Source organism: Saccopteryx leptura, chromosome 5 (assembly GCF_036850995.1).
Source record: "Saccopteryx leptura isolate mSacLep1 chromosome 5, mSacLep1_pri_phased_curated, whole genome shotgun sequence".
NCBI lineage: Eukaryota > Metazoa > Chordata > Mammalia > Chiroptera > Emballonuridae > Saccopteryx > Saccopteryx leptura.
In genome coordinates, this window is record NC_089507.1 from 76462310 (window position 1) to 76486673 (window position 24364).

A 24364-nucleotide genomic window follows, 5' to 3' on the forward strand; every position below is an offset into this window, starting at 1 on the left:
AAATTTAAGCATTCAGCAGTATTCTAATTCTAGATTATTGACTGTTTTGGAAAACTGATTATTTATTTATTTCTTCTTTTCCGAGTGAGAGGAGGGGAGATAGCAAGACAGACTCCGGCTTGTGCCCTGCCCGGAGTCCTGCCGGCAACCCCCATCTGGGGCCATGCTCGCAACCGAGCAGGAAGAGCAGGAATCAAGGCCAAGACTCCAAACTGTTCTATAGTCATTGTATTTTTAAAAAAATTTTGAATGCCAGTTTCACTTAAAAATGTTCTTGATAAAGCAGTAAAATTTGTTAATTTTAGTAAACTCAGTTTATCAGTTTGCACTCTTATAATATTTTGTGAAACAATGTGAACTATCCTTGGCTGCATTCTGAAATACAGTGGTTATTTCCAGGGGAAGGACTTGAGTGATTGCTTTGAGTTGTCAGCTGAACTTGTCATTTTTTTGACAGACACCTTTTTTACTTGAAAGGATGATTGACCAACATACTGTAGTTATGCAGACTTCGGTATTTAGTAGACATTTTCTCAAAAATGAACAGCTATATCAAAGGAAGACAAATGACAGTATTTATAGCTAGTGATAGAATTCTAGTTTTCAAAGTAAAGTTTGGATTTTGGGGAACTAGTATCCACAACTGTGAGTTTGGTAATATCCAGATATTTAGAGATGCATTTCTTTTTTTTATAAAATACCATGAAATATGTCAACATTTGGCAGATTGCATTAATCAGGGAGGAAGTGGACCAATATTTTCCAAATGACCAATGCACACAATATTAAAAGATAATGTATGGGTTAAAGATCTGTTAACATATAAGATAGACCAGCGGGTTTATATAACAGTGCAAAAGTTTATTCATCTAGTTTCCCATTCCAAATTGTAATTAACCTTTAAAACACTACCACCTGACATATTTGGGTTTAGTATCAAAGAGGAACATCCTTGATAATGTAAAAAGGCTATGAAAATACTTTTTCTTTACCTAATATGTAACTGTGAGACATGATTTTTTTTTCATAAACCTAAACAAAAACAGTATACTACAATAGATTGATTCATTGCTGAAACAGCTAAGAGAATCTAGCATTCTTCTATTAAACCAGAGATTTTCCACAAATGTAAATGGATACTGCTTTCCTCACTAAATGTGGTGGGAGATGGGGGTGGGAAGAGGGTATAGGTTTCACTAGAACATTTGTTAACATGTAAAGAGTTTGTTTGGTAAATAAATGTCTAAATATTTTCTGTTTCTATTCTCTAATGTGATATCATAGAAACAACAAACAAAAAGTCATTGAGGCCTTCAAGTGTATTTATTTATTTATTTATTTATTTTAGAGAGCGGAAGGAGGAGAGAGAAGGAAACATTGATGTGTTGTTCCATCTAGTTATGCATTCATTGGTTGATTCTTGTATGAGTCCTGATTGGGGCTTGAACCCACAACCTTAACATACTGGAATGACACTAACCAGGATAGAGACCTTCATCTTTTAAGAGGGCAACAGGATCCTGAGCTTGAGAAATGCTATTGTATTATAATCTCTCCTCATCCCTTATGTTATCAAACCACTTTCTCTGTTAAGTCACTTCCTTTGAATGCCACTTGGGTTAGTGCAGTAAACATGTTTAATATATTTTTATATATTTTACTGAATATAATCAGTAAAAATTCAGTAAGCTACTTTTCCTTTATCTTTATGTTATATATTAAGGAAGCATATTAAACGTTTTTAAAAAATGCTACGTTTTAATATATTTTGTATTATTATCTATAAAAGAAAGGGAGAAAGTAAAAGAAAAGATGAATATATAATCAAGGTCAAGAAGCTCTAGTTTTCCTAATACTATAGATATTTTTAGACACGCCCCCCCCATCCCTCCAGGCACTTAGGGGCCTTTAAATCAGTGGTCCCCAACCCCCGGGCTGTGGACCGGTACCGGTCCATGGGCCATTTGGTACCAGTCCGCAGAGAAAGAATAAATAACTTACATTATTTCCGTTTTATTTGTTTTTAAGTCTGAACGATGTTTCATTTTTTAAAAATGACCAGATTCCCTCCATTACATCTGTCTAAGACTCACTCTTGACGCTTGTCTTGGTCACGTGATACATTTATTGGTCCCACCCTAAAGGCCCATCCGTGAAAATATTTTATGACATTAAACCAGTTCGTGGCCCAAAAAAGGTTGGGGACCACTGTTTTAAATGACTAGGCTTGAAAAGATTATTCCATTCCTCATTTTATGTAAAGAGGCTTTTTGAAAAATAGACAATCCAGATCATTTTGCCATAAGCCTTTTTAAAATATGTATAAGAAAGCAGGACAATATCATTGAGGTATTCAGGTAATATGTATTAGCTTTAGGTCAAGTTTTTGATACGTTAAAGACCTAAATTTTTGGTTTTATGTATGATTTATGATATACTAGGAACACCTTGTGAAAGGAGAACCCATTTATAGTTATTTTGCAGGAGTTAGACTGTAATTTTATTACTTTACATAATTATCAGAATTTATGAATATCTTGATATTTATGGCAGTTTAACCTAGCTAGAATTTATTCTGATGCAGAATTCTTAACCTAGGGCACACTCAATATTTATAAAACTGTTCTTTTTAATTATAATAAGTAAAGATGTTAGGGTTTAGTGCCCTCCAGGGAGGCCAGGAGTATTAATACAAGGATTTAGGCCTGGGCTTGGATGTCAGATCTGCTTTCTTTTGTATGACTGAACAAGTTGCTTTCTCTCAACCTAGTTTTATCTATACAATGGTGGTATAATATGTGCCTTAGGGGTTATTGTGAGGATTAAAAATATTTCACTTGACCCTGCCTGGTAGCTGAGTTGGTTAGAGCATCATTTTGATAAGCCAAGGTTGCATGTTCAGTGCCGCACATGCAAGTATCAACCAATGAAATGCATAAATAAGTGGAACAGCAAATCCAATCTCTCTCTCCTCCCTCCTCCCATCCCTCCTTTCCTTTCCCCCTCCCTCCTTGCCTCTCCCTCTCCCCCTTCCCTTCCCTCTTCCTTCCCCTCCCTCTCCCTTCCCCACCCTTCCCTCTCCCCCTTCCCCTCCCTCTCCCTCTCCCCCTCCCTCTCCCTCCTCCTCCTCCCCTTCCTCCTCCCTCCCCACTCCTCCTTCCCTCTCTAAAATAAAAAGTCTCACTTGAGAACTTGAAATTACCTAGAAAGTAAGTAATGGTAGCTATTGTTTATTAAATCAAAACCTTTGAACTAGAGTTATCTGGTTATTGCTTTTGAAAATATATTTAATAGACCAAGGAACTATTACTCTTACTTTATATGAATTCCTTAAATCTGAGCTCTTCCTCAAAAAGGGAGAGTGGTTTTGCTGGGCAAAAGGAAAATAATTTTGGATCTCAGCCCTTGGAGAGAGGAGACTTGGGTAGAATATTTTTACTCATCTGTTTTAGACAGACAGATGATGCCAGCTTTTTTAGTTTGTGAGGGCTGCCATAACAAAATGTCACAGGCTGGGTGACATCTTAAACAGTAGACATCTATTTTCCTACAGGTCTGGAAGCGAGAAGCCCAAGGTCAAAGTGTTGGCAGATTTGGCTTCTTTTGAGGCCTTTCTCTTTGTCTTGCAGATGGCCACCTTCTTGCTGTGACCTCATGGCCTTTTCTCCATGCAAGTACATCTTTAGTGTCTATCTCTTAATAAGGACATCAATTATATTGGATTAGGGCCCCACCCTAACACCCTCATTTTAATTCTGTCACCTCTTTGAAGGCCCTATTTCCAAATACATTACATTCTGAGGTACTGAGGTTTGGAACTTCAACATAGGAATTTTGGAGGGAACAATATTCAACCAATAACACCACCATTATATAAGACAATGTTTATTCGATATTGGCTATGTAACGAACAGTACTGAACTAAATGCTTAAGATATATCATCTGATTTTATATGTAAATTAGCCATGTGCTTATTATTTTTTTATTGATTGATTTTTAGAGAGGAAGGGAGAGAGAGAAACATCATTTTGTTGTTCCACTTATTTATGCATTCATTGGTTGATTCTTGTGTGTGCACTGACCGGGGATCGAACCTGCAAACTTGGCATAACGGGACAACTCTCTAACCAACTGAGCTACCCACCCAGGGCAGCCCTCTGATTATTAAGCGTCTCTCTTTTACAGGTGAGGACACTGAGGCTTAAGGGATTAAGTAGCTTGTCAAAGAGACAGGATGGAAATTCAAGTCTTTGGGCGCTAGTGTCCATGTTCTCTTGGGTAAGAACTGGACTGGGAAATAAACACAGAGAGAACAGGATTGGAATATAAAGCACAAACCTCAGTTTTTGTGGTTTTCCGTTGGGTCTTGCTAATAAATAATCAGTGAAATAGAAAATAATTTAACACCAGCTCTAGTTGACTAATAATTTTTTTTAAATGTTGGAGATTTTTGTTTTTTTGAGTGAAAACACTGAAGTTAAAAATATTTAGCTCATGATTCTGATTAACAAAAACAAGTTTGTTTTATTTTCAAGTTGCTCAAAATGCCTTTCTTTTTTTTCTTTTGCAGAAGATTCCAGTGTTCCAGAAACTACAGTAAATGAAAGAAAACCAAGTATATCATCTTTCAAGAATCAAGGAGGAATACAGTATATTGATTTATCTTCTGATAGTGAAGATGTTGTTTCTCCAGACTGCTCTAATACAGTTCAAGAAACGAAATTCAACAAAGACACAGTAATTATAGTGTAAGCAACTTAATCGCTTCATTATATTTGCATAAGTAAGAAGTTTTTGAGAAAAAGTTACTTAATTTTAAATATTTTCTTTTTTTTTCCTTTTTCCTACTACATTTTGGTTATTTTTTTCCTAACTTAGAACTGTAGAGAATTTGTGTGTGGGGGTGGTTGGATGTGTGTGTGTTTCTGGGTAACAGTGATTTTTAGTAAGAGCAAATATTTTATTTTTTTTAAGCTCTCCATAGATATAAGTATTATTTTAAAGACATTTGTTCATTTATAATTGTTTTATGATTTGTTATAGAGCCCCAGAGTCAAGTAAGTCATTTTAACATTTTTTGGGCCCATTCTGTGAGGTGGAATGGAGTTTCTGTGGTAGTTAGGGAGAAAGATAGTAAATATAAAAAATACTCTGACAAATAATAGATACTGTGGGCAAAATGGAAATACAGAGTTCAGGACCGGGGTAGATGCATGGTTTCTTAAAAGTACGGTTAATGAAGGCTTTATTGAGAAGACAGTAATTGAGCGAAGGGGATAAAAATGTGACCATGTGGTAAGAGGGGCGGAAGATGTATTGAGAACGGTGGGTTCAATGACCCTGAAGTGATTTTATGCCTGGCATTTTGGAGAAAAGTGAGCACAAATGACACAGAGTGAAGGTTCTGAGGATATGAGGTAACAAGTGGGGAGGAGGAAAGGCTTAATCATGTTAAGTCCATAGGCTACTGGCTTTTATTCTGAATGAGTTGGGAAGCCAATTAAGCAGAGGAGCACAGTTATCTACTTACATGTTGAAAAGGTCTTCAGGGCTGTAGGGGAGTAGTAGTAGAAGCATGACTATTGTTTTAATTAACCCCCGTAAGAAATGATGGAGGTTTAGACTAGGCTAGTACTTGTGGAAATGATGAAAAGTGGTGACAATCTGCACATACTTTAAAGGTATAGCAGAGAGAATTTATGATGGGTTTCACGTGGGGTGGGTGAGAATGAAGTCAAAGATGACCAGAAGATTTTTGGCCTGCACAACTCGAAGGATGGGGTTACCATTAATTGAGATACAAAAACGGGTATAGTGGGGAAACGTCATTGGAAGGAAGAATTTAGTCTTGAATATGCCGTGATTGAGAAGACTCTTAGACGTAAGCGGAAATGTCAGATTCGCAATTGAATGTGACATTTGAAGATCTGGGGAGGGAACTAGGTTACATACCTAATTTTAGGAGTTGTCAGAATACAGATTTGATATTTAAAGCCATATAATTAGATAAAATCGCCAAAGAAAATAATACAGCCGGAAAAGAGATTTCTTGCTTGAAGGACTTAGGACTGGGGAACTCAGCTTTTCAGAACCAGGAGGTGAGAAGAAACTTGTGGAGTTTCTAAGAAGGAAGAATCATTGAGGTACAGAAAAAACTAAAGGGTATATGATCAGAAGCTAAGTGAAGAAAAGTTACAAGAAGAGCAAGATCAGCTTCATTAGTTATTAGGGAAATGCAAATCAAAACTACAATGAGATACCACCTCACACCTGTTAGATTAGCTATGATCAACAAGACGGGTAATAGCAAATGTTGGTGAGGCTGTGGAGAAAAAGGAACCCTCATTCACTGTTGGTGGGACTGTAAGGTAGTACAACCATTATGGAGGAAAGTATGGTGGTTCCTCAAAAAACTGCAAATAGAACTACCTTATGACCCAGCAATCCCTCTACTGGGTATATACCCCCCAAAACTCAGAAACATTGATACGTGAAGACACATGTAGCCCCATGTTCATTGCAGCACTGTTCACAGTGGCCAAGACATGGAAACAACCAAAAAGCCCTTCAATAGAAGACTGGATAAAGAAGATGTGGCACATATACACTATGGAATACTACTCAGCCATAAGAAATGATGACATCAGATCATTTACAGCAAAATGGTGGGATCTTGATAACATTATAAGGAGTGAAATAAGTAAATCAGAAAAAAACAAGAACTACATGATTCCATACATTGGTGGAACATAAAAATGAGACTAAGAGACATGGACAAGAGTGTGGTGGTTACCAGGGGTGGGGGGAGGGAGGACAGGGGGAGAGTTAGGGGGAGGGGGAGGGGCACAGAGAACTAGATAGAGGGTGGCGAAGGACAATCTGACTTTGGGCGAGGGGTATGCAACATAATTTAATGACAAAATAACCTAGACATGTTTTCTTTGAATATATGTACCCTGATTTATTAATGTCATCCCATTACCATTAATAAAAATTTATTTAAAAAAAAAAAAAAATTAAAAAAAGAAGAGCAAGAGATTGAGACTGTCCACTGCTGATAAGATGAGGATTTCCTCCTACAATGAAATTCTTTTTTTTTTTTTTTGATTAATTTTAATGGGGTGACATTGATAAATCAGGGTACATATGTTCAGAGAAAACATCTCTAGGTAATTTTGACATTTGATTATGCTGCATTCCTATTGCCCAAAGTCCAATTGTCTTCCGTCACCTTCTAACTGATTTTCTTTGTGCCCCTCCCCTCCCCCAACCCCACCCCTCTCCTCTCCCCCACCCTGTAACCCCCACACTCTTCTCCATGTCTCTGAGTCTCATTTTTATGTCCCACCTATGTATGGAATCATATAGTTCTTAGTTTCTTCTGATTTACTTATTTTGCTCAGTATAATGTTATCAAGGTCCATCCATGTTGTTGTAAATGATCCTATGTCATCATTTCTTATGGCTGAGTAGTGTTCCATAGTATATATGTACCAAAGCTTTTTAATCCACTCGTCCACTGATGGACACTTGGGCTATTTCCAGATGTTTGCTATTGTGAACAATGCTGCCATAAACCTGGGGGTGCATTTCTTCTTTTCAAACAGTGCTATGGTGTTCTTGGGGTATATTCCTAACAGTGGTATAGCTGGGTCAAAAGGCAGTTCGATTTTTAATTTCTTGAGGAATCTCCATACTGTTTTCCACAGTGGCTGCACCAGTCTGCATTCCCACCAGCAGTGCAGGAGGTTCCCTTTTCTCCACATCCTCGCCAGCACTTATTCTGTGTTGTTTTGTTGATGAGCGCCAATCTGACTGGTGTGAGATGATATTTCATTGTGGTTTTAATTTGCATTTCTCTAAGGATTAGTGATGTTGAGCATTTTTTCATATGCCTGTTGGCCATCTGTATGTCCTCTTTGGAGAAGTGTCTATTCATTTCTTTTGCCCATTTTTGGATTGGATTGTTTGCTTCCTGGTATTAAGTTTTACAAGTTATTTATAAATTTTGGTTATTAACTCCTTATCAGATGCATTGTCAAATATATTCTCCCATTGTGTAGTTTGTCCTTTTATTCTGTTCTTATTGTCTTTAGCTGTGCAGAAGCTTTTTAGTTTGATAAAGTCCCATTTGTTTATCCTGTCTTTTATTTCACTTGCCTGTGGAGATAAATCTGCAAATATTTATATATTGCTGTGAAAGATGTCAGAGAGCTTACTGCTTATGTTTTCTTCTAAGATGCTTATGGTTTAATGGCTTACATTTAAGTCTTTTATCCATTTTGAGTTTATTCTTGTGAATGGTGTAAGTTGGTGGTCTAGTTCAGTGATTTTCAACCTTTTTTGAGCCATGGAACATTTTTTACATTTACAAAATCCTGGGGTACACCACGTACCAAAGTGACACAAAATGACCCTCTAACACAGTAAATATTATACATATAGTTAATACTGTAGTTTCTAAATGTATTTATACTCACACCTGACCATGTCTCAGAGCACACTAGTGTGCCGTGGCACACTGGTTGAAAAACACAGTTCATTTTTTTACAGGTAGATGTCCAATTTTCACAACACCATTTGTTGAAGAGGCTGTCTTTACTCCATTGTATGCTCTTACTTCCTTTGTCAAATATCAGTTGTCCATAAAAGTGTGGGTTTATTTCTGGGTTCTCAGTTCTGTTCCATTGATCTATATGCCTGTTCTTATGTCAATACCAAGCTGTTTTGAGTACAATGGCCTTGTAGTATAACTTGATATCCAGAAGTGTGATACCTGCCACTTTATTCTTCCTTTTTAAGATTGCTGAGGCTATTCGTGTTCTCTTTTGGTTCCATATAAATTTTTGGAATATGTGTTCTGTATCTTTACAGTAAGTCATTGGTATTTTAATCGGTATTGCATTGAATTTATAAATTGCTTTGGGTAATATAGACATTTTAATGATGTTTATTCTTCCTAACCATGAGCACAGTATATGCTTCCACTTGTTTGTATCTTCCCTGATTTCTTTTATCAATGTTTTATAATTTTCTGAGTACAAGTGTTTAATCTCCCTGGTTAAATTTATTCCTAGATACTTTATTTTTTTGGTTGCAATGGTAAAGGGGATTGCTTCCTTAATTTCTCTTTTCTGACAGTTCATTGTTAGTGTATAAAAATGCCTCTGATTTCTGAGTATTAATTTTATATCCTGCCACCTTGCTGAATTCATTTATCAGGTCCAGTAGTTTTTTGACCGCGACTTTAGGGTTTTCTATATACAATATCATATCATCTGCAAATAATGATAGTTTTACTTCTTCTTTTCCAATTTGGATGCCTTTTATTTCTTTTTCTTGTCTGATTGCTGTGGCTAGGACTTCCAGAACTATGTTGAATAAGAGTGGTGAAAGGGGGCACCCCTGCCTTGTTCCTGATCTTAAGGGGATTGCTTTTAATTTTTGCCCATTGAGTATGATGTTGGCTGTTGATTTGTCATAGATGGCCTTTATCATGTTGAGGTATGTTCCCTGTATTCCCTGATCATGAATGGGTGCTAGATTTTATCATGTGGTTTTTCTTCTTTCTTTTGTTTATGTGATGAATCACATTGATTGATTTGTGAATATTGTACCAGCCTTGCCTCCCCAGAATAAATCCCACTTGATCATGGTGTATGATTTTTTTCATATATTGCTGGAACCGGCTTGCTAATATTTTGTTGAAGATGTTAGCATCTAAATTCATCAAGGAGATTGGCCTATAATTTTCTTTCTTTGTGTTGTCTTTGCCTAGTTTTGGAATCAGAATTATGCTTGCCTCATAAAAGGAGCTTGGAAGTCTTCCTTCCTCTTGAATTTTTTGAAATAGCTTGAGAAAGATAGGAGTTAGTTCTTCTTTGAATATTTGGTAGAATTCACTTGTGAAGCCATCAGTCCCAGGACTTTTCTTTTTTGGGAGTTTTTTGATAACTGTGCCAATCTCATTTGTTGTAATTGGTCTGTTTAGGTTTTCTGATTCTTCCAGATTAATTTTTGGAAGATTATACGTTTCAAGGAATTTGTCCATTTCATCTAGGTTGTCGAGTTTTTTGGCATACAGTTCTTCATAGTGTTTTCTTACAATATTTTGTATTTCTGTTGTGTCAGTTGTTATTTCTCAATTCCATTTCTAATTTTATTTATTTGAGTCCTCTTTTTTTCTTGGTGAGTTTGGTTAAAGGTTCATCGAACTTGTTTACCTTTTCAAAGAACCAGCTCCTGGTTTCATTGATTTCTCTGTATTATTTCTTTAGCCTCTATGTAATTTATTTCTGCTCTGATCTTTATTATTTTCTTTTTTCTACTAGCTCTGAGCTTTACTGCTGTTCTTTTTCTAGTTCTTTTAGATGTAGGGTCAAGTTGTTTATTTGAGCTTTTTCTAGCTTCTTGAGGTATGCCTGTAAAGGCTATGAACTTCCCTCTCAGGACTGCTTTTGCTGTGTCCCATAAATTTTGAGTTGATGTATGCTCATTATCGTTCGTTTCTAGCAATTATTTAATTTCTTATTTGATCTCATTGTTAACCCATTTGTTATTTAATAACATGCTATTTAGTTTCCAAGTGTTTGAGTATTTTTCAGTTTTTCTGTTGTGGTTGATTTCTAGTTCCATGCCATTGTGATTGGAGAAAGTGCTCAATATGATTTCAATCTTCTTAAATTTGTTGAGACCGCTTTTGTGCCCTAACATGTGGTCTATTCTAGAGAGTGTACCATGAGCACTTGAAAAGAATATATATTCTGCTGTTTTAGGGTGAAAGGTTCTGAAGATACCTATTAAATCGAGTTGATCTAGTATGTCCTTTAAGTCTGCTGTTTCTTTGTTAATTTCCTTTCTTGAGGATATATCTAGTGATGTTAGTGGGGTATTGAAATCCCCTACTATTATAGTTTTTCTCTTGAACTCGCCATTTAAATCCATCAAAGTCTGCTTTATATATTTAGGTGCTCCTATATTAGTTGTGTAGATACTTATAATGGTTATATCTTCCTATTGGATTGCTCCCTTTATCATTATGTAGTGACCTTCTTTATCTCTAACTATAGTCTTTGTTTTAAAGTCCATTTTGTCTGATAAAAGTGTTGCTACCCAAGCTTTTTTTTCATTTCCATTTGCATGAAATATGTTTTTCCATCCTTTTATCTTCAGTCTATGTGCATCTTTTGTTTTAAGGTGTGTCTCTTGTAGACAGCATATGTATAGATCCTGTTTCTTATCCACGCAGCTAACTTATGTCTTTTGATCAGATCATTTAATCCATTTACATTTAAGATTATTATTTATATGTAATTGTTTATTGCCATTTTATTCTTTAAAACTGTATTCCTCTTTTGCTATATTCTTTTTCTCCTTTGATCTGTTCAGGCCCCTTAGCATTTCTTACAGCCTTGGTTTGGTTGTAGTGAATTCCTTGAGTTTTTTTTTGTCTAGAAAGCTTTTTTTATTTCTCCTTCAATTTTAAATGATAGCCTTGCTAGATAAAGGAGTCTTGGTTGTAGGCTCTTGTTCTGCATTACTTTGAATATTTCTTGCCATTCCCTTCTGGCCTCAAGTGTTTCTGTTTAGAAGTTGGAAGTCATCCTTATGGAGGCTCCTTTGTAGGTGATAGTCTTTTTTTCTCTAGCAGCTTTTAATATTTTCTCTTTAATCACTTAGCTTTGGTATTTTAATTATGATGTGTCTTGGTGTTGATTTCTTTGAGTTTCTCTTTAATGGAGTTCTCTGTGCTTCTTGAACATGAGAGATGTTTTCCTGCCGTAATTGAGGGAAGCTATGATATGCTTGAACAAAGTCTCTATCTCTTGTTCTTTCTCTTCTTCAGGAACCCCTATTATGTGGATGTTATTTCTCTTCATGTTGTCACAGAGCTTTCTTAGAGTTTCCTCAGACTTTTTGAGTCTCTTTTTTCTGCTCTGCTTCCATGCCTTTATTTATCATGTCCTCTAACTCCCTGATTCGATTCTCAGCTTCATCCATCCTGCTTTTAATTCCTTCCATTGTGCTCTTCATTTCTGATATTGTATTTGTCATTTCTGACTGATTCTTTTTTATTATTTCAATGTCCTTTTTTATATTTGCTATCTCTTTATTTAGGTGTTCGTAATGACCATCTATTGTTGTTCTAATGTCTTTGAGCATCCTAACAATCGTTATTTTAAATGCTGTATCTGGTAATTTGGTTATATCTGATTCATTCAGGTCCTTTTCTGGGGATTTCTCTTGATTTATTTGTGTTGCATTTCTTTGCCTTCTCATTTTCTCTGTGTAAAGGAAGGTTTTGGCTACTGGAGCCCACTGGGTGTTGCGTCTGTTCCCTAGGTATGGTCTTTCTGCAGGCCTGCCACCCCCTCTGCTGTTGCTGCCTAGGATGTTTGGGTATAGGCGTTACCAGTGCCTGCCCACTGGGGCTGTTGCTGTAGTTTCTGCCTCTCCTTCACGGGAATGGCTGTGATCACGTGCTTGGGTGTACAAGCCTTGGTGGCCTTGACCTTTGCCCCGCCCCCGTGGGTGTCATTATGCTCTGCCCTGAGGGCAGGGGTGAGCACCTTTGCTCAGCTGCAGGTTTCTGCCTGTTTCCCGGCTTTTGCCACACCCTTGCAGGAGGAGCCCGCTTGTGGAATGGCTGCAAGCCTTGGCTCCACAGGCCAGGCGGGACTGCATGCCCTTGCTCAGTATCGGGACTCTGCCTGTTCTGGGTTTTTGGCTCCATCCCCGCGTGTGGAGCCAGCTCCCAAGTCAAGCCACAAGCCTGGGTTCTGCGGGCGGGGCAAGGCTGTGCTCCTGAGCCCTTGCTCAAGGGCTGGTCTCCACCCCTTCTGAGGTTCCCGCCCTTCTCTCCACAGGCTGGATTACAGGCTGCCTGTAGCTGGGCTTGACCGCTTTTGCACGCCCCCTCCTCCCCAGCCGGGCAAAACTGAGCACACACCTGGGCCCAGTGGTGGCTTCCGCCCTTGCCGACAGAACCGCGCTTCCATGCTCCAGCGAGCCCTCAGCCGTGTGGGTGGGGGCGCTGCAGCTCAGACCCTAAGACTCACTACTGTAGTCCCGAAAGCTCCCTCCTTCTAAGCGACACTCCTCTGAGTGCCGTGGGAGAGCTTGTTTGGCTGGTGTCCTGCTTCCCTTTGCTGGTATTGCTGTTTCCAGGGGAAATATTCACTTCAGATTTGAGGAGTGTCTCGTCCCAGGGGTTAGGGTGGCTGTCTCCTAAAATGTTTCTCCCTGTGCCTCCTAGATTACACTCTCCTCCTGCTACTCTGGTACTCTCCTTTCTCCCCGGAGCCCTGGGTGAGTGGTTGTGAGAGAGGTGTTCTGCGCAGTCCCTTTAAGAAGAATCCTGGGTCTGAGAAATCAGTCTCTTTCTCACAAACAGTATCCTGCCATGTTTCCAGCTAAATACTGTCCATACACCTCTTCTGGGCTCTGGAGCTGCAGGCTGGGGCTTTGTTCCTGGGACTCACGACCCTCCCCTCTCTGCTAAACTCACTTCCCACCATGCGAGTCTCTCCCTGCTGCTGTTTGCTCCGGGGAGCTGGGCAGCCCTCTCCACGTTTCCGCTTTTCCTACCAGTCTCGGTGTGGCTTCTTCAGTGTTCCTTGGTTGAAGAGTCCTCTTAGGTTAGTCCAAAGTTGGTTTTTCCAGATGATGGTTCTTAAAATTAGTTTGTAATCCACTTTAGTTCTGGGAGGTGGATGTTGGTACATCCGCCTACTCCAGCGCCATCTTGTCTTCCCCAGCCTTATTCACTTCTGTCCTGCATTTCCTTCTCTCTGCACAAACTGGCTTCTCCTTCAGCACTCCACCATCTTGGCAGCCTCTCCTCTGCAATGCTGATAACAGCATCTGAAGTTGCCAACTCTCTTGGGGTTTTTTTTGTTGTTTTTTTGTTCTGCTTCTACTCCTGCCCCTCTATAGTCTATTCACACCAAGCCAGAAGGTAAAACCTGGAAAACCCTAAGTGATAGCCTACAATGAAATTCTTGTATATAAGCTGTGATGAACATGCCTTTATCCTAGAATTCACTCTGCAATAACGTTCACTCTGCATGTTTAATCTCCAAAATAAATATATTAGCCCCCCCCAATATAAGTTTAAAATATTTTTATTTTGAAAAAGTTTTAAACTTACAGAAAAGTTTTTAAAAAATTATAAACTCCTACATTTCTTTTTAAAAAATATCCACCCATTTTTTCTTATTTGTTTAGCACCTTTATAAATTAGAATTATTATTAAACCTTTTGCCTCCAGTACATTGACATTTAGCTCCCAAGAGCAAGGTCATTCTCTTACATTATAGAAATACAATTTTAAATTCAGAAATACCATTTAACATGGGTATAATACTGTTATCCAATGCACAATCTATATTTAAATTTTATCCTTTAATCTTAGTAATATCTTTTATAGTAATTCTATTCAGAAGTACTGGTTTGTAAATAATGTACTGATCCTTCACCAAGAAAGTCTTGTAATGAAAAATATATATATCTTCTACACTAAGCAATGTGTTTGTTATACAGGCTGTCCTCCGGTTACAAACAAGATGGGTTCTGTAGGTTTGTTCTTAAGTTGAATTTGTGTGTAGTTTGGAACAGGTACATTTACCTGTTAAATGCAACTCAGACAGATGTTTGTCTTATAGTATTTATTTCTACCTTTTCAAACCTACAAAACCTATCTCATTCGTAACTGGGACTTCTGTCATTGTCTTAACCTCTGGTGTAAATTCCTTCTCTTGTCAGAGACAGATAACAGACAACTTGGTTCAAGGACTAGCAATCAGTCCTTGGACCATTTTTTTTTTTTTTTTCTTTTTTGTATTTTTTCTGAAGCTGGAAACGGGGAGGCAGTCAGACAGACTCCTGCATGCGCCCAACCAGGATCCACCCGGCACGCCCACCAGGGGGTGATGCTCTGCCCATTTGGGGCGTCACTCTGTTGCGACCAGAGCCATTCTAGCGCCTGAGGTAGAGGCCACAGAGCCATCCCCAGCGCTCGGGCCATCCTTGCTCCAATGGAGCCTCGGCTGCGGGAGGGGAAGAGAGAGACAGAGAGAAAGAAGGGGGGGGGGGTGGAGAAGCAGATGCACGCTTCTCCTGTGTGTCCAGGCCGGGAATCGAACCCGGGACTTCCGCACACCAGGCCGACGCTCTACTACCGAGCCAACCGGCCAGGGCCTGGACCATATTTTGAGTTGTACTTTATGGTAACTTTTTTCCCCAATGTTATGCATTGGATTAAATTTGCTACATTTGTCTCATTAATCAAACCATTTCTCAGCCTTTTGTTTCTTACTGTATTCGCCTTTGCGGATAACAGGCCATTTTTTAGGATGTCTCAATTTGTATGCACCTGATGTTTCATGATTCAGTTTAGGTTAAGTGGCAGGAATACTATATCAATGATTTGTGTCCTCCATGTGTCATGTTAGGAGGCACACTGATATCACTTTGTTCCATTTTTGATAAAGTGAACTTGAACAACTCAAAAACCTGTTGGGTTCTCCTGTAAAGCTGCCTTTTCCTCCTTTGTAATGATTATCAATGGGAAGATACTTTGAGCCAGGTAATAATTCTATTCCCTACCAAATTTTCAATATTTGTGGTATGTATTTGGTGATTCTTGCCTTAATAGATTATTACAGTGATGGTTATAAAATGATGGTATTCTAATGAACATTCTAGATCTTGTACTTTATTTGGTATTTTGTAAGGATGATTTTTCTCTTCTATTTATTTACTTATATATTACAGTAAATATGAAACTTGAATCATAGGTTGTTATTTTACTTGTTCAGTGGGTTATCATTCATTATTACCATTATTCATTATTGTGCTCCTATTGCTCAGTTTTAGCAAGTGAGGGCCCCTTTAGGCAGGCTCTTGTTTTTTGTGTGTGTGTGGGTGTGTGTTTTTTTGTATTTTTCTGAAGCTGGAAATGGGGAGAGACAGTCAGACAGACTCCCGCATGCGCCAGACCGGGATCCACCCGGCACACCCACCAGGGGCGACGCTCTGCCCACCAGGGGGCGATGCTCTGCCCCTCCGGGGCGTTGCTCTGCCGCGACCAGAACCACTCTAGCGCCTGGGGCAGAGGCCAAGGAGCCATCCCCAGCGCCCGGGCCATCTTTGCTCCAATGGAGCCTTGGCTGTGGGAGGGGAAGAGAGAGGCAGAGAGGAAGGGGGGGTGAAGAAGCAAATGGGCGCTTCTCCTATGTGCCCTGGCCGGGAATCGAACCCGGGTCCCCCGCACGCCAGGCCGACGCTCTACCGCTGAGCCAACCGCCAGGGCCGGCAGGCTCTTGTTTTGAGAGTTATGGCACAAGACTTGTCCTATCCCTACTTTAGGCCAGAAATTAGAATTAACCATTTCTTCAAATAGCACTTTTTCTTTTGCATATGAAATTTTATTTGGAAATCTAGGGAGTAGGTATGTGCTTTTCTTTGCTTTCAGTGAAGCAGGGTTAATTCCGTTCAGCAGAATGGGCTAGGCAGGAAGGAGAATGTATGGCAGTTTTTGTGATTTTTAAATCGTGAATTTATAATTGTTACCTTCAATTCTAATCTACCATACAAGGCTCTTCTTTGTCTTGCCTATACTTCTTTGACAGTGAGAACTCTGGCTTTTTCCAGTACCAGTATGTTTACTAATTTGCTTAATTATCCAATATATAAATACATAAATAGTTTCAGAATTACTGTAATCATATCACTTGACGATTGGGCCCACTAGGTAGTGTTCAAGATTTATTTACAAGTTTTATTTTGCCATTAAAGTGAGGGTAAATATCATAGTATTTAGATTATTTATTTAATTTTTTTCTGTGTTTTTCATTTCAAATATGGTTCAGTGTATTAATTTCTGTTTGTATTCCTTTTAGGGTTTTTCCCTTGTCCTTTTTTGATGTTGTTAATTTTTGCTTTTGAATATTTAAAATAGTAACAAGATTCCAAAAATCTCAACTCTACATAGGATAATTTTATTTCATGTACCTATTTTTTTTTTTTTTTTTTTGAGAGAGAGGGAAACAGACAGGGACAGAGAGAGACAGACAGGAAGGGAGAGAGATAAAAAGCATCAACTAGTAGTTGCAGTACCTTAGTTGTTCATTGATTGCTTTCTCATATGTGCCTTGACCAGGGAGTTGCAGCTGAGCCAGTGACCCCTTGCTCAAGCCAGCGACCTTGAGTTCAAGCCAGAAACCTTGGGCTTCAAGCCAGTGAGTGACCTTTGGGCTCAAGCCAATGACCATGAAGTCATGTCTGTGATCCCAAACTCAAGCCTGTGAGCCCTTGCTCAAGCTAGCCATCTTGGGCTCCAAGCTAGTGCCTTTAAAGCTAAAGCCAGCGATCATGGGGTCATGTCTATGATCCCATGCTCAGGCTGGTGACCTTAGGGTTTAGAACCTGGGTCCTCAGCATCCCAGGTCAGTGTTCTTATCCACTGTGCCACCACCTGGTCACACTCCTTTCATGTATGTTTTTTTCCTCCTTCTTACCCAAAAGATGGCACAATATATTCATATCTACGTAATACATCTGTGTGTGTGCATACACATACATATATTCATCTGTTCTTTATTTTATTCACTTAGCAATATACATGTCTTAGAAATCATATCAATTCAGAGATCCTCATTCTGTTTACAACTCCATAATACTACATTGTGTGAATGTTCCATGTTTATAATCAATACCCATGTATGGGCCATTTTGGTTATTAAGGTTTCTTAACCTTTGCCCTGTTGACAGTTTGAGCCAGATAATTCTTTGTTTGAGGAGCTCTTCTATACATTTTAGGATGTTTAGCAGAATCCTTGACTTTTTTACCTAATAGATGCCAGTAGCACCACTGTAGTCAAGAAATTATAATTACCCTGGACATTGCCAAATGTCCTCTGAGGGCAAAATCTCTCCCCTTTTGATAACCACTGATGTAGATAATAGAAACTCTGGCAGTTGAAACTCCCAGGAAACATTACTAGACAAGTAGGAAATGAAGATGGAATTCTAAGTAACACCAGCAAATTAAGAAAATGAACAAAAGAAGAAGAGCTCTGTGTAGTTTAAGGACATAGAGGTATGAGGAAGTTAGAAGTAATGCTGTTGCAGAAACCATAGGGTGATGTGAGGGGTTGGACCTGATTTTCAAAGAGATTTGTCAACAGTATGTAGAGTCAGAGGAAAGTTAATCAGTGAAAGTTTTTATCCCATTCCACATTGAAGAGGATATTATTGCCCTTAGAACAGTTTCACCAAAGTAGTAGGATGAAAGATATAAAGTAGCGAGTTGACAACTTGGAAATGGAGAGTAGAAAATCACTATTACAAGATTTGTGAAAAAGAGGGTAATTTGCCAGTTTCAGTGCTATGTTCAATGTCTAGAACCTCTGGTACATTGAAATCATTGAATTAATTAATTCAGTCTTGAGCACATAATAGGCTTGGGAGGAAGAGCTTAGGGAGAGGGAAAAATTGGAGAGGAAAGAGCTGATAATTTAAAGCTGGAGTCCTTGTAGGAGGTAGAAAGGTATAGAATCCCTTAGCCCTGATAAGAGACTGCCTTCAGTAGAAGGAAATAACTTTATCTGAGACCAGTTAAAAGAACAGAAAACGGGATCAACTCGTTCTTGTATATTATTTTCTTTTATTAGTTATAGTAAAGCTCAGGCACACAAAATAAAATAATTTATAGTGAACATCCAAATACCTACCACCTAGAATTAACTTTTTTTCTGTTTCATTGTTTTATCTGTTATCAGCAATTTTCACCTTTTTAAAAATCTCATGGTATAGATAAACTGATTGTAAAATTCTGTGGCACACCAAAAAAAAAATATATTTTTTGCTGATTTGGCAAAGAAAAAAAATAGGTATAATTTTGATTCATTCACACCAGATGGCTGTTGTGTTGGCTTTTGTCATTTTTTATTTGACAATCTAAGGGAAAAGAGATCAGTGCCCCTGACTGAATAGGTATTAAGTGGTTTTAAACAATTATTGCAGTACACTGGTTGAAAATCTCCGATTATTATTACTGGCTGCTATATATTAAATTACAGACATCCCAACATTTCTGCCTTTAATACTTGGTTATATATCCCCCTCTTCCAAAAAAAACCAAACCCAATACTGTTATCAATGAATAATTCTTTACTATCATTTCCAGTTTATGTTTGGATTTGATGTGTTTTGTAGCTGTTTTTCCAAACCAGGATCCCAACAAAGAACATGCACTGCATTTGGATGTCATGACTTTAACTCTTTTTACCATAAATAGTCTACTACCCTCCTTTCCCCTTTTTTAAGAATTTTAACTTATTTAAGGAGATCTTAGAGAAAATCAGTTTTTCTGGTTGTTTCCTCATGATCAGGGGTCCCCAAACTACGGCCCGCGGGCCGCATGCGGCCCCCTGAGGCCATTTATCCGGCCCCCGCTGCACTTCTGGAAGGGGCATCTCTTTCATTGGTGGTCAGTGAGAGGAGCATAGTTCCCATTGAAATACTGGTCAGTTTGTTGATTTAAATTTACTTGTTCTTTATTTTAAATATTGTATTTGTTCCCGTTTTGTTTTTTTACTTTAAAATAAGATATGTGCACTGTGCATAGAGATTTGTTCATAGTTTTTTTTATAGTCTGGCCCTACAACAGTCTGAGGGACAGTGAACTGGCCCCCTGTGTAAAAAGTTTGGGGACCCCTGGTCATGATGGTGTTGAATTTAATCTAACACTTGTATTTCTTGTGAACTGGACATTATATTTAAGGCATGATCAGATTTGTCGTCAGTATAAATACTTACTACATTAAGAGACATATGAGTTTGTGCCGCTGAATAAACATGAGCCTGGTCACTAGCTTTAGGTTGTTACACAGAAGATTAAGGTCCTTTGAAAGGGGTTGTCCAGGGCAGGAATTGGAAAAGGACTCTAAGCTCAATGCTTTTATTTTCTCAGTGAACTAGGAGATAGGAAGCATAACCATAGTGAAGCAGAGTGAGAACTCAGAGTTGAGTACATCAGGAATGAGAATTCTGGGTGTAATGGAAAGGAAGACACATGTAATTGTCTTCAAGTATTGAAAGGCTGGCATAGTGACGAAGAAAGAGATTAACTTCTCCTTGTTATGTTACCTTAGAGCAGAGGTCGGGAACCTTTTTGGCTGAGAGAGCCATGAATGCCACATATTTTGAAATGTAATTCTGTGAGAGCCATACAATGACCCGTGTACCTTACGCATTATCCAATAAAAATTTGGTGGTGTCCCGGAGGACAGCTGTGATTGGCTCCAGCCACCTGCAGCCATGAACATGAGCGGTAGGAAATGGATTGTAATACATGAGAATGTTTTATATTTTTAACATTATTATTTTTTTTATTAAAGATTTGTCTGTGAGCCAGATGCAGCCATCAAAAGAGCCACATCTGGCTCACGAGCCATAGGTTCCCGACCCCTGCCTTAGAGCAAGGTTCAAGAAGTCAACCTAGAAGCTTAAAATACATATTCCTGCCAGTGCCCTAATAGGTACAACTGATCTAACATAAATAGGCATAGAGAAGTTACTAAAATACAGAATATGTGTCTAAAAGAGCTGTGAAAAATAGAACTAGCTGCATAGCAAAGTCTGCATTCTCTGATCTCCAGAATGCCTACCACGACGACAGGACACCAAAATTTATTTATTTATTTCCTTCTTTTCTTTTCTTTTTTCTTTTCTTTTCCTTCCTTCCTTCCTTCCTTTTTTCCTTCCTTCCTTCCTTCCTTCCTTCCTTCCTTCCTTCCTTCCTTCCTTCCTTCCTTCCTTCCTTCCTTCCTTCCTTCCTCCCTCCCTCCCTCCCTCCCCACCCCTCCCTCCCCTCCCTCCCTCCCCCCCTCCCCTCCCCTCCCCTCCTCTCCTTTCTGTCTGTTCTTCAGAGAGACAGACTCTGCATGCACCCATTTGAGATCCACCTGGGAAGCACCCTACCTAGGGATGCTCCGCCCATCTGGAGCCATTACTCTTGCTCGGCAACAGCTATTTTAGCGCCTGAGACGAGACTATGGTGCCATCCTCAGCTCTCGGGGCCAACTTGCTGGAATGAGCCATGGCTGCAGGGTGCATGGGGTGAACAAACCAGATGGTCACTTCTCCTGTGTGCCCTGACTGGAAATCGAACCTGCGACTTCCACACACCCAGCTGATGCTCTACCACTGAGCCAACTTGCCAGGGCAAAACCAAAATTTTAAAATGAGATTTTCTTTTTTTTGTTTGGGAGATAGACAAGTAAAATTTGGCCCCAAATTTCTTTTATACAGGCTACACATATAAACTGAAATAGAGCATGATTAAAGTTTGGTTATAGAATAAAGCTTCATATGGAATAACAAATGCGCCCCATCTGCTAAAGAAATGTTCTGTTTGTGGCATTGATTCTGATATTGATGGGACCATTCCAGTTTGAACACTTAGATTCTAATCACCTAGGCCATGAACATTTGTTTTCTTATATTAGTATAGGCTTCATAATTTCTTGGTAACATGACAACACTCATCTAACATGCACATTATAGGTGAATAAAGTAGGAAAGAGAAGTGGGCATGCAATAAATGTGTGTGTCTTAAAATAAATGCTGGATATTTTCTTTTTTTCATTCCAGCTTGGATAATTTGAGGTATTTCAGAGTATACAGACTTAGGGTATGTAGAGTTGTATACATAAACATTTTGAAATGAGAAAAAAAATGGTTTTAATCTTTGATATGGATTTCATTTAATTTGAGAAAGAACTGTAGGTATGCTGTATTTCGTATGCACATATATACACAATTCTAATGAACTAACACTTAACAATACATTAAAATCTTTTTCTCTGAAAATACTTTTAGTTCTGAGCCATCTGAAGATGAAGAGTCCCAAGGCCTTCCTACCATGGCAGGTAGAAATAATGATGATATTTCAGAATTGGAAGACCTTTCAGAATTGGAAGACCTGAAGGATGCTAAACTTCAGACCTTGAAGGAACTGTTCCCACAAAGAAGTGACAATGATTTACTTAAGGTTATACCCCTTTTTAGTAATTGGTTATTGTAGCTGGGATGATGACTAAACTTTTTCCTGTATCTAATGTTGTATTTAATAATTTTTCTAAAGATACTTTGTTTGAAAATAATTTCTAACTTTATTTATTTTTATGTAATAATTAAAGACAATGCTAGAGACTTACTTTAAAGTCTATTAATAGGTGAGGTTTTTCACCTATGAATAATAAAAATGTGTTTTCCTAAGTAGCTGTCATACATACCTTGTGAATTTTTGTGTGCTTGAATGATTTTAAAATAGGGACACCCATCCCCCATCTTCCAAAGAAACTCATAAATGTCAGGAGGCTTCTTTTTTTCATGTTGACATTTATGGTAGACACTGGTATACCATATATAGTACATGCTCTTTCTAACGGAATAGCTGCAGCCCTGAACCTGCTTCAGGATGTGGTCAGGTGATAATGATAGCCCATTTTTATCAGATGTTTGGATTTTTCAAATAAAGGGAAAAGGATGGATTTTTACTAGTGTTGATCATCAATTTAATAGCTTTATTGAGATATAATTTAAATCAGTGGTAGTCAGCCTGGTCCCTACCGCCCACTAGTGGGCGCTCCAGCTTTCATGGTGGGCGGTAGCTGAGCAACCAAAGTATAAATAAAAAGATAGATTTAACTATAGTAAGTTGTTTTATAAAGATTATTCTGCCAAACTTAGCAAAAATCCAACATAAAGTACTTGGTAAGTAATTATTATTATATGCTTTAACTTGCTGTAATTCTGCTTTATAAATTTTATAAAATAAAGTTACTTCCCTACTTTATAAATCACCATTACTGTGAAACCGGTGGGTGGTTAGAAAATTTTACTACTAACAGAGATACAAAAGTGGGCGGTAGGTATAAAAAGGTTGACTACCCCTGACTTAAATGTTAGGAAGATCACCTATTTAAAGTGTATGATTTAGTGGTTTTCAGTATATTTACAGAGTTGTATAACTATGATCACTATAATTTAATTTTAGAGGATTTTAATTATCCCAAAAAGAAACCTTGTATTTAGTAACAATCACTCAATTTTTCTCCCCTAACCCTAGGTAACACTATTCTATGAATTTATAGAGTGGTCTATTCTGGACATTTCATATTTGAAATCGTGTAATAATGATCTTTTGTGACTGGCTTCTTTTCACTAAGCATAATGTTTTGAAGTTCATCTGTGTTTATCAGTACTTTATTTCTTTTTATAGTAACTAAAAAAACCAACATATTATTCAGGGCAAACAAAACAAGTCTGAAGTGAAAATATTCTGGGTCTGCTAGTTTGAACTCTTAAGTGTGTATTAAGTTACTCCTAGCCTGACCAGGCGGTGGCACAGTGGATAGAGCGTCAGACTGGGATGCGGAAGGACCCAGGTTCGAGACCCCGAGCTCGCCAGCTTGAGCACGGGCTCATCTGGCTTAAGCAAAAAGCTTGGACCCAAGGTTGCTGGCTCGAGCAAGGGGTTATTCGGTCTGCTGAATGCCCGCGGTCAAGGCACATATGAGAAGGCAGTCAATGAACAACTAAGGTGTCTCAATGAGAAACTGATGATTGATGCTTCTCATCTCTCTCCTTACTGTCTGTCTGTCCCTATCTATCCCTCTCTCTGACTCTCTCTCTGTCCCTATAAAAATAAATAAATTAATTAATAAATAAAATAAAATGTTAAAAAAAATCTTGTTAAATTACTCCTATTCCCTACTATTTTTAACATGAACTCTTTCCCTCCGTATATGAATACCAAAGGAAACTTTAGTGTTATCTTGGGTGTATATTTTTCTCTGCTAGTAGTATTGTCTCCTGGTGTGCTGGTCATTGTCGTCCATCTCCCTCCCCCCCCCCAGGAGACTAAGAAGAATAAACGGGGTTCTAAAATATTCAAAAAAGCACATCTCTTTAAATTTTTTAGTTTGTTGCCAAGTTTTTATGTAGTTTTAGAGGATTTTTTCCCTGTAGAAGTATTTGTCTCTAATTTTATAATTGCAGTAGATAAATAGGCTTGATGTACAGAATTTATTTGTATGTTTCATTAATCAGAAATTTTTGGAATTTAGCATATCACTCACTCCAAAGCAGAATGCTCTCTGAGGTCATCTGAATTTCAAGTGAACCCTATCATTTCAGGAGATCTAAAAGTGACATTTATAGGCTTTTAGATATATAAAACAATTCAGGTTATAAAATATAAATTAAGTCTTGGATTTGTTAAGAATGTGCTCTGGATATTTTGGAAAGGAACAGGGACTTTACAGGATATGTAAGAATCCAAGATTAGGAAAA

General features: G+C 38.3%; 1 protein-coding gene across 4 annotated transcripts in view; it reads left to right on the forward strand.

Annotated features, from left to right (window-relative positions):
- SMARCAD1 (SWI/SNF-related, matrix-associated actin-dependent regulator of chromatin, subfamily a, containing DEAD/H box 1) overlaps positions 1–24364 on the forward strand; it is a 97062-nt gene that overhangs the window by 5866 nt on the left and 66832 nt on the right. For 3 of the 4 annotated variants that reach the window (XM_066384953.1, XM_066384952.1, XM_066384954.1), the window contains exons 3-4: positions 4572–4749; positions 21887–22058. In XM_066384953.1, coding sequence (XP_066241050.1) covers positions 4572–4749; positions 21887–22058 — 350 coding nt within the window. Of the gene's footprint in view, positions 1–4064; positions 4187–4571; positions 4750–21886; positions 22059–24364 lie in introns of those variants that run through there. The other variant, XM_066384955.1, reaches the window with a different exon arrangement.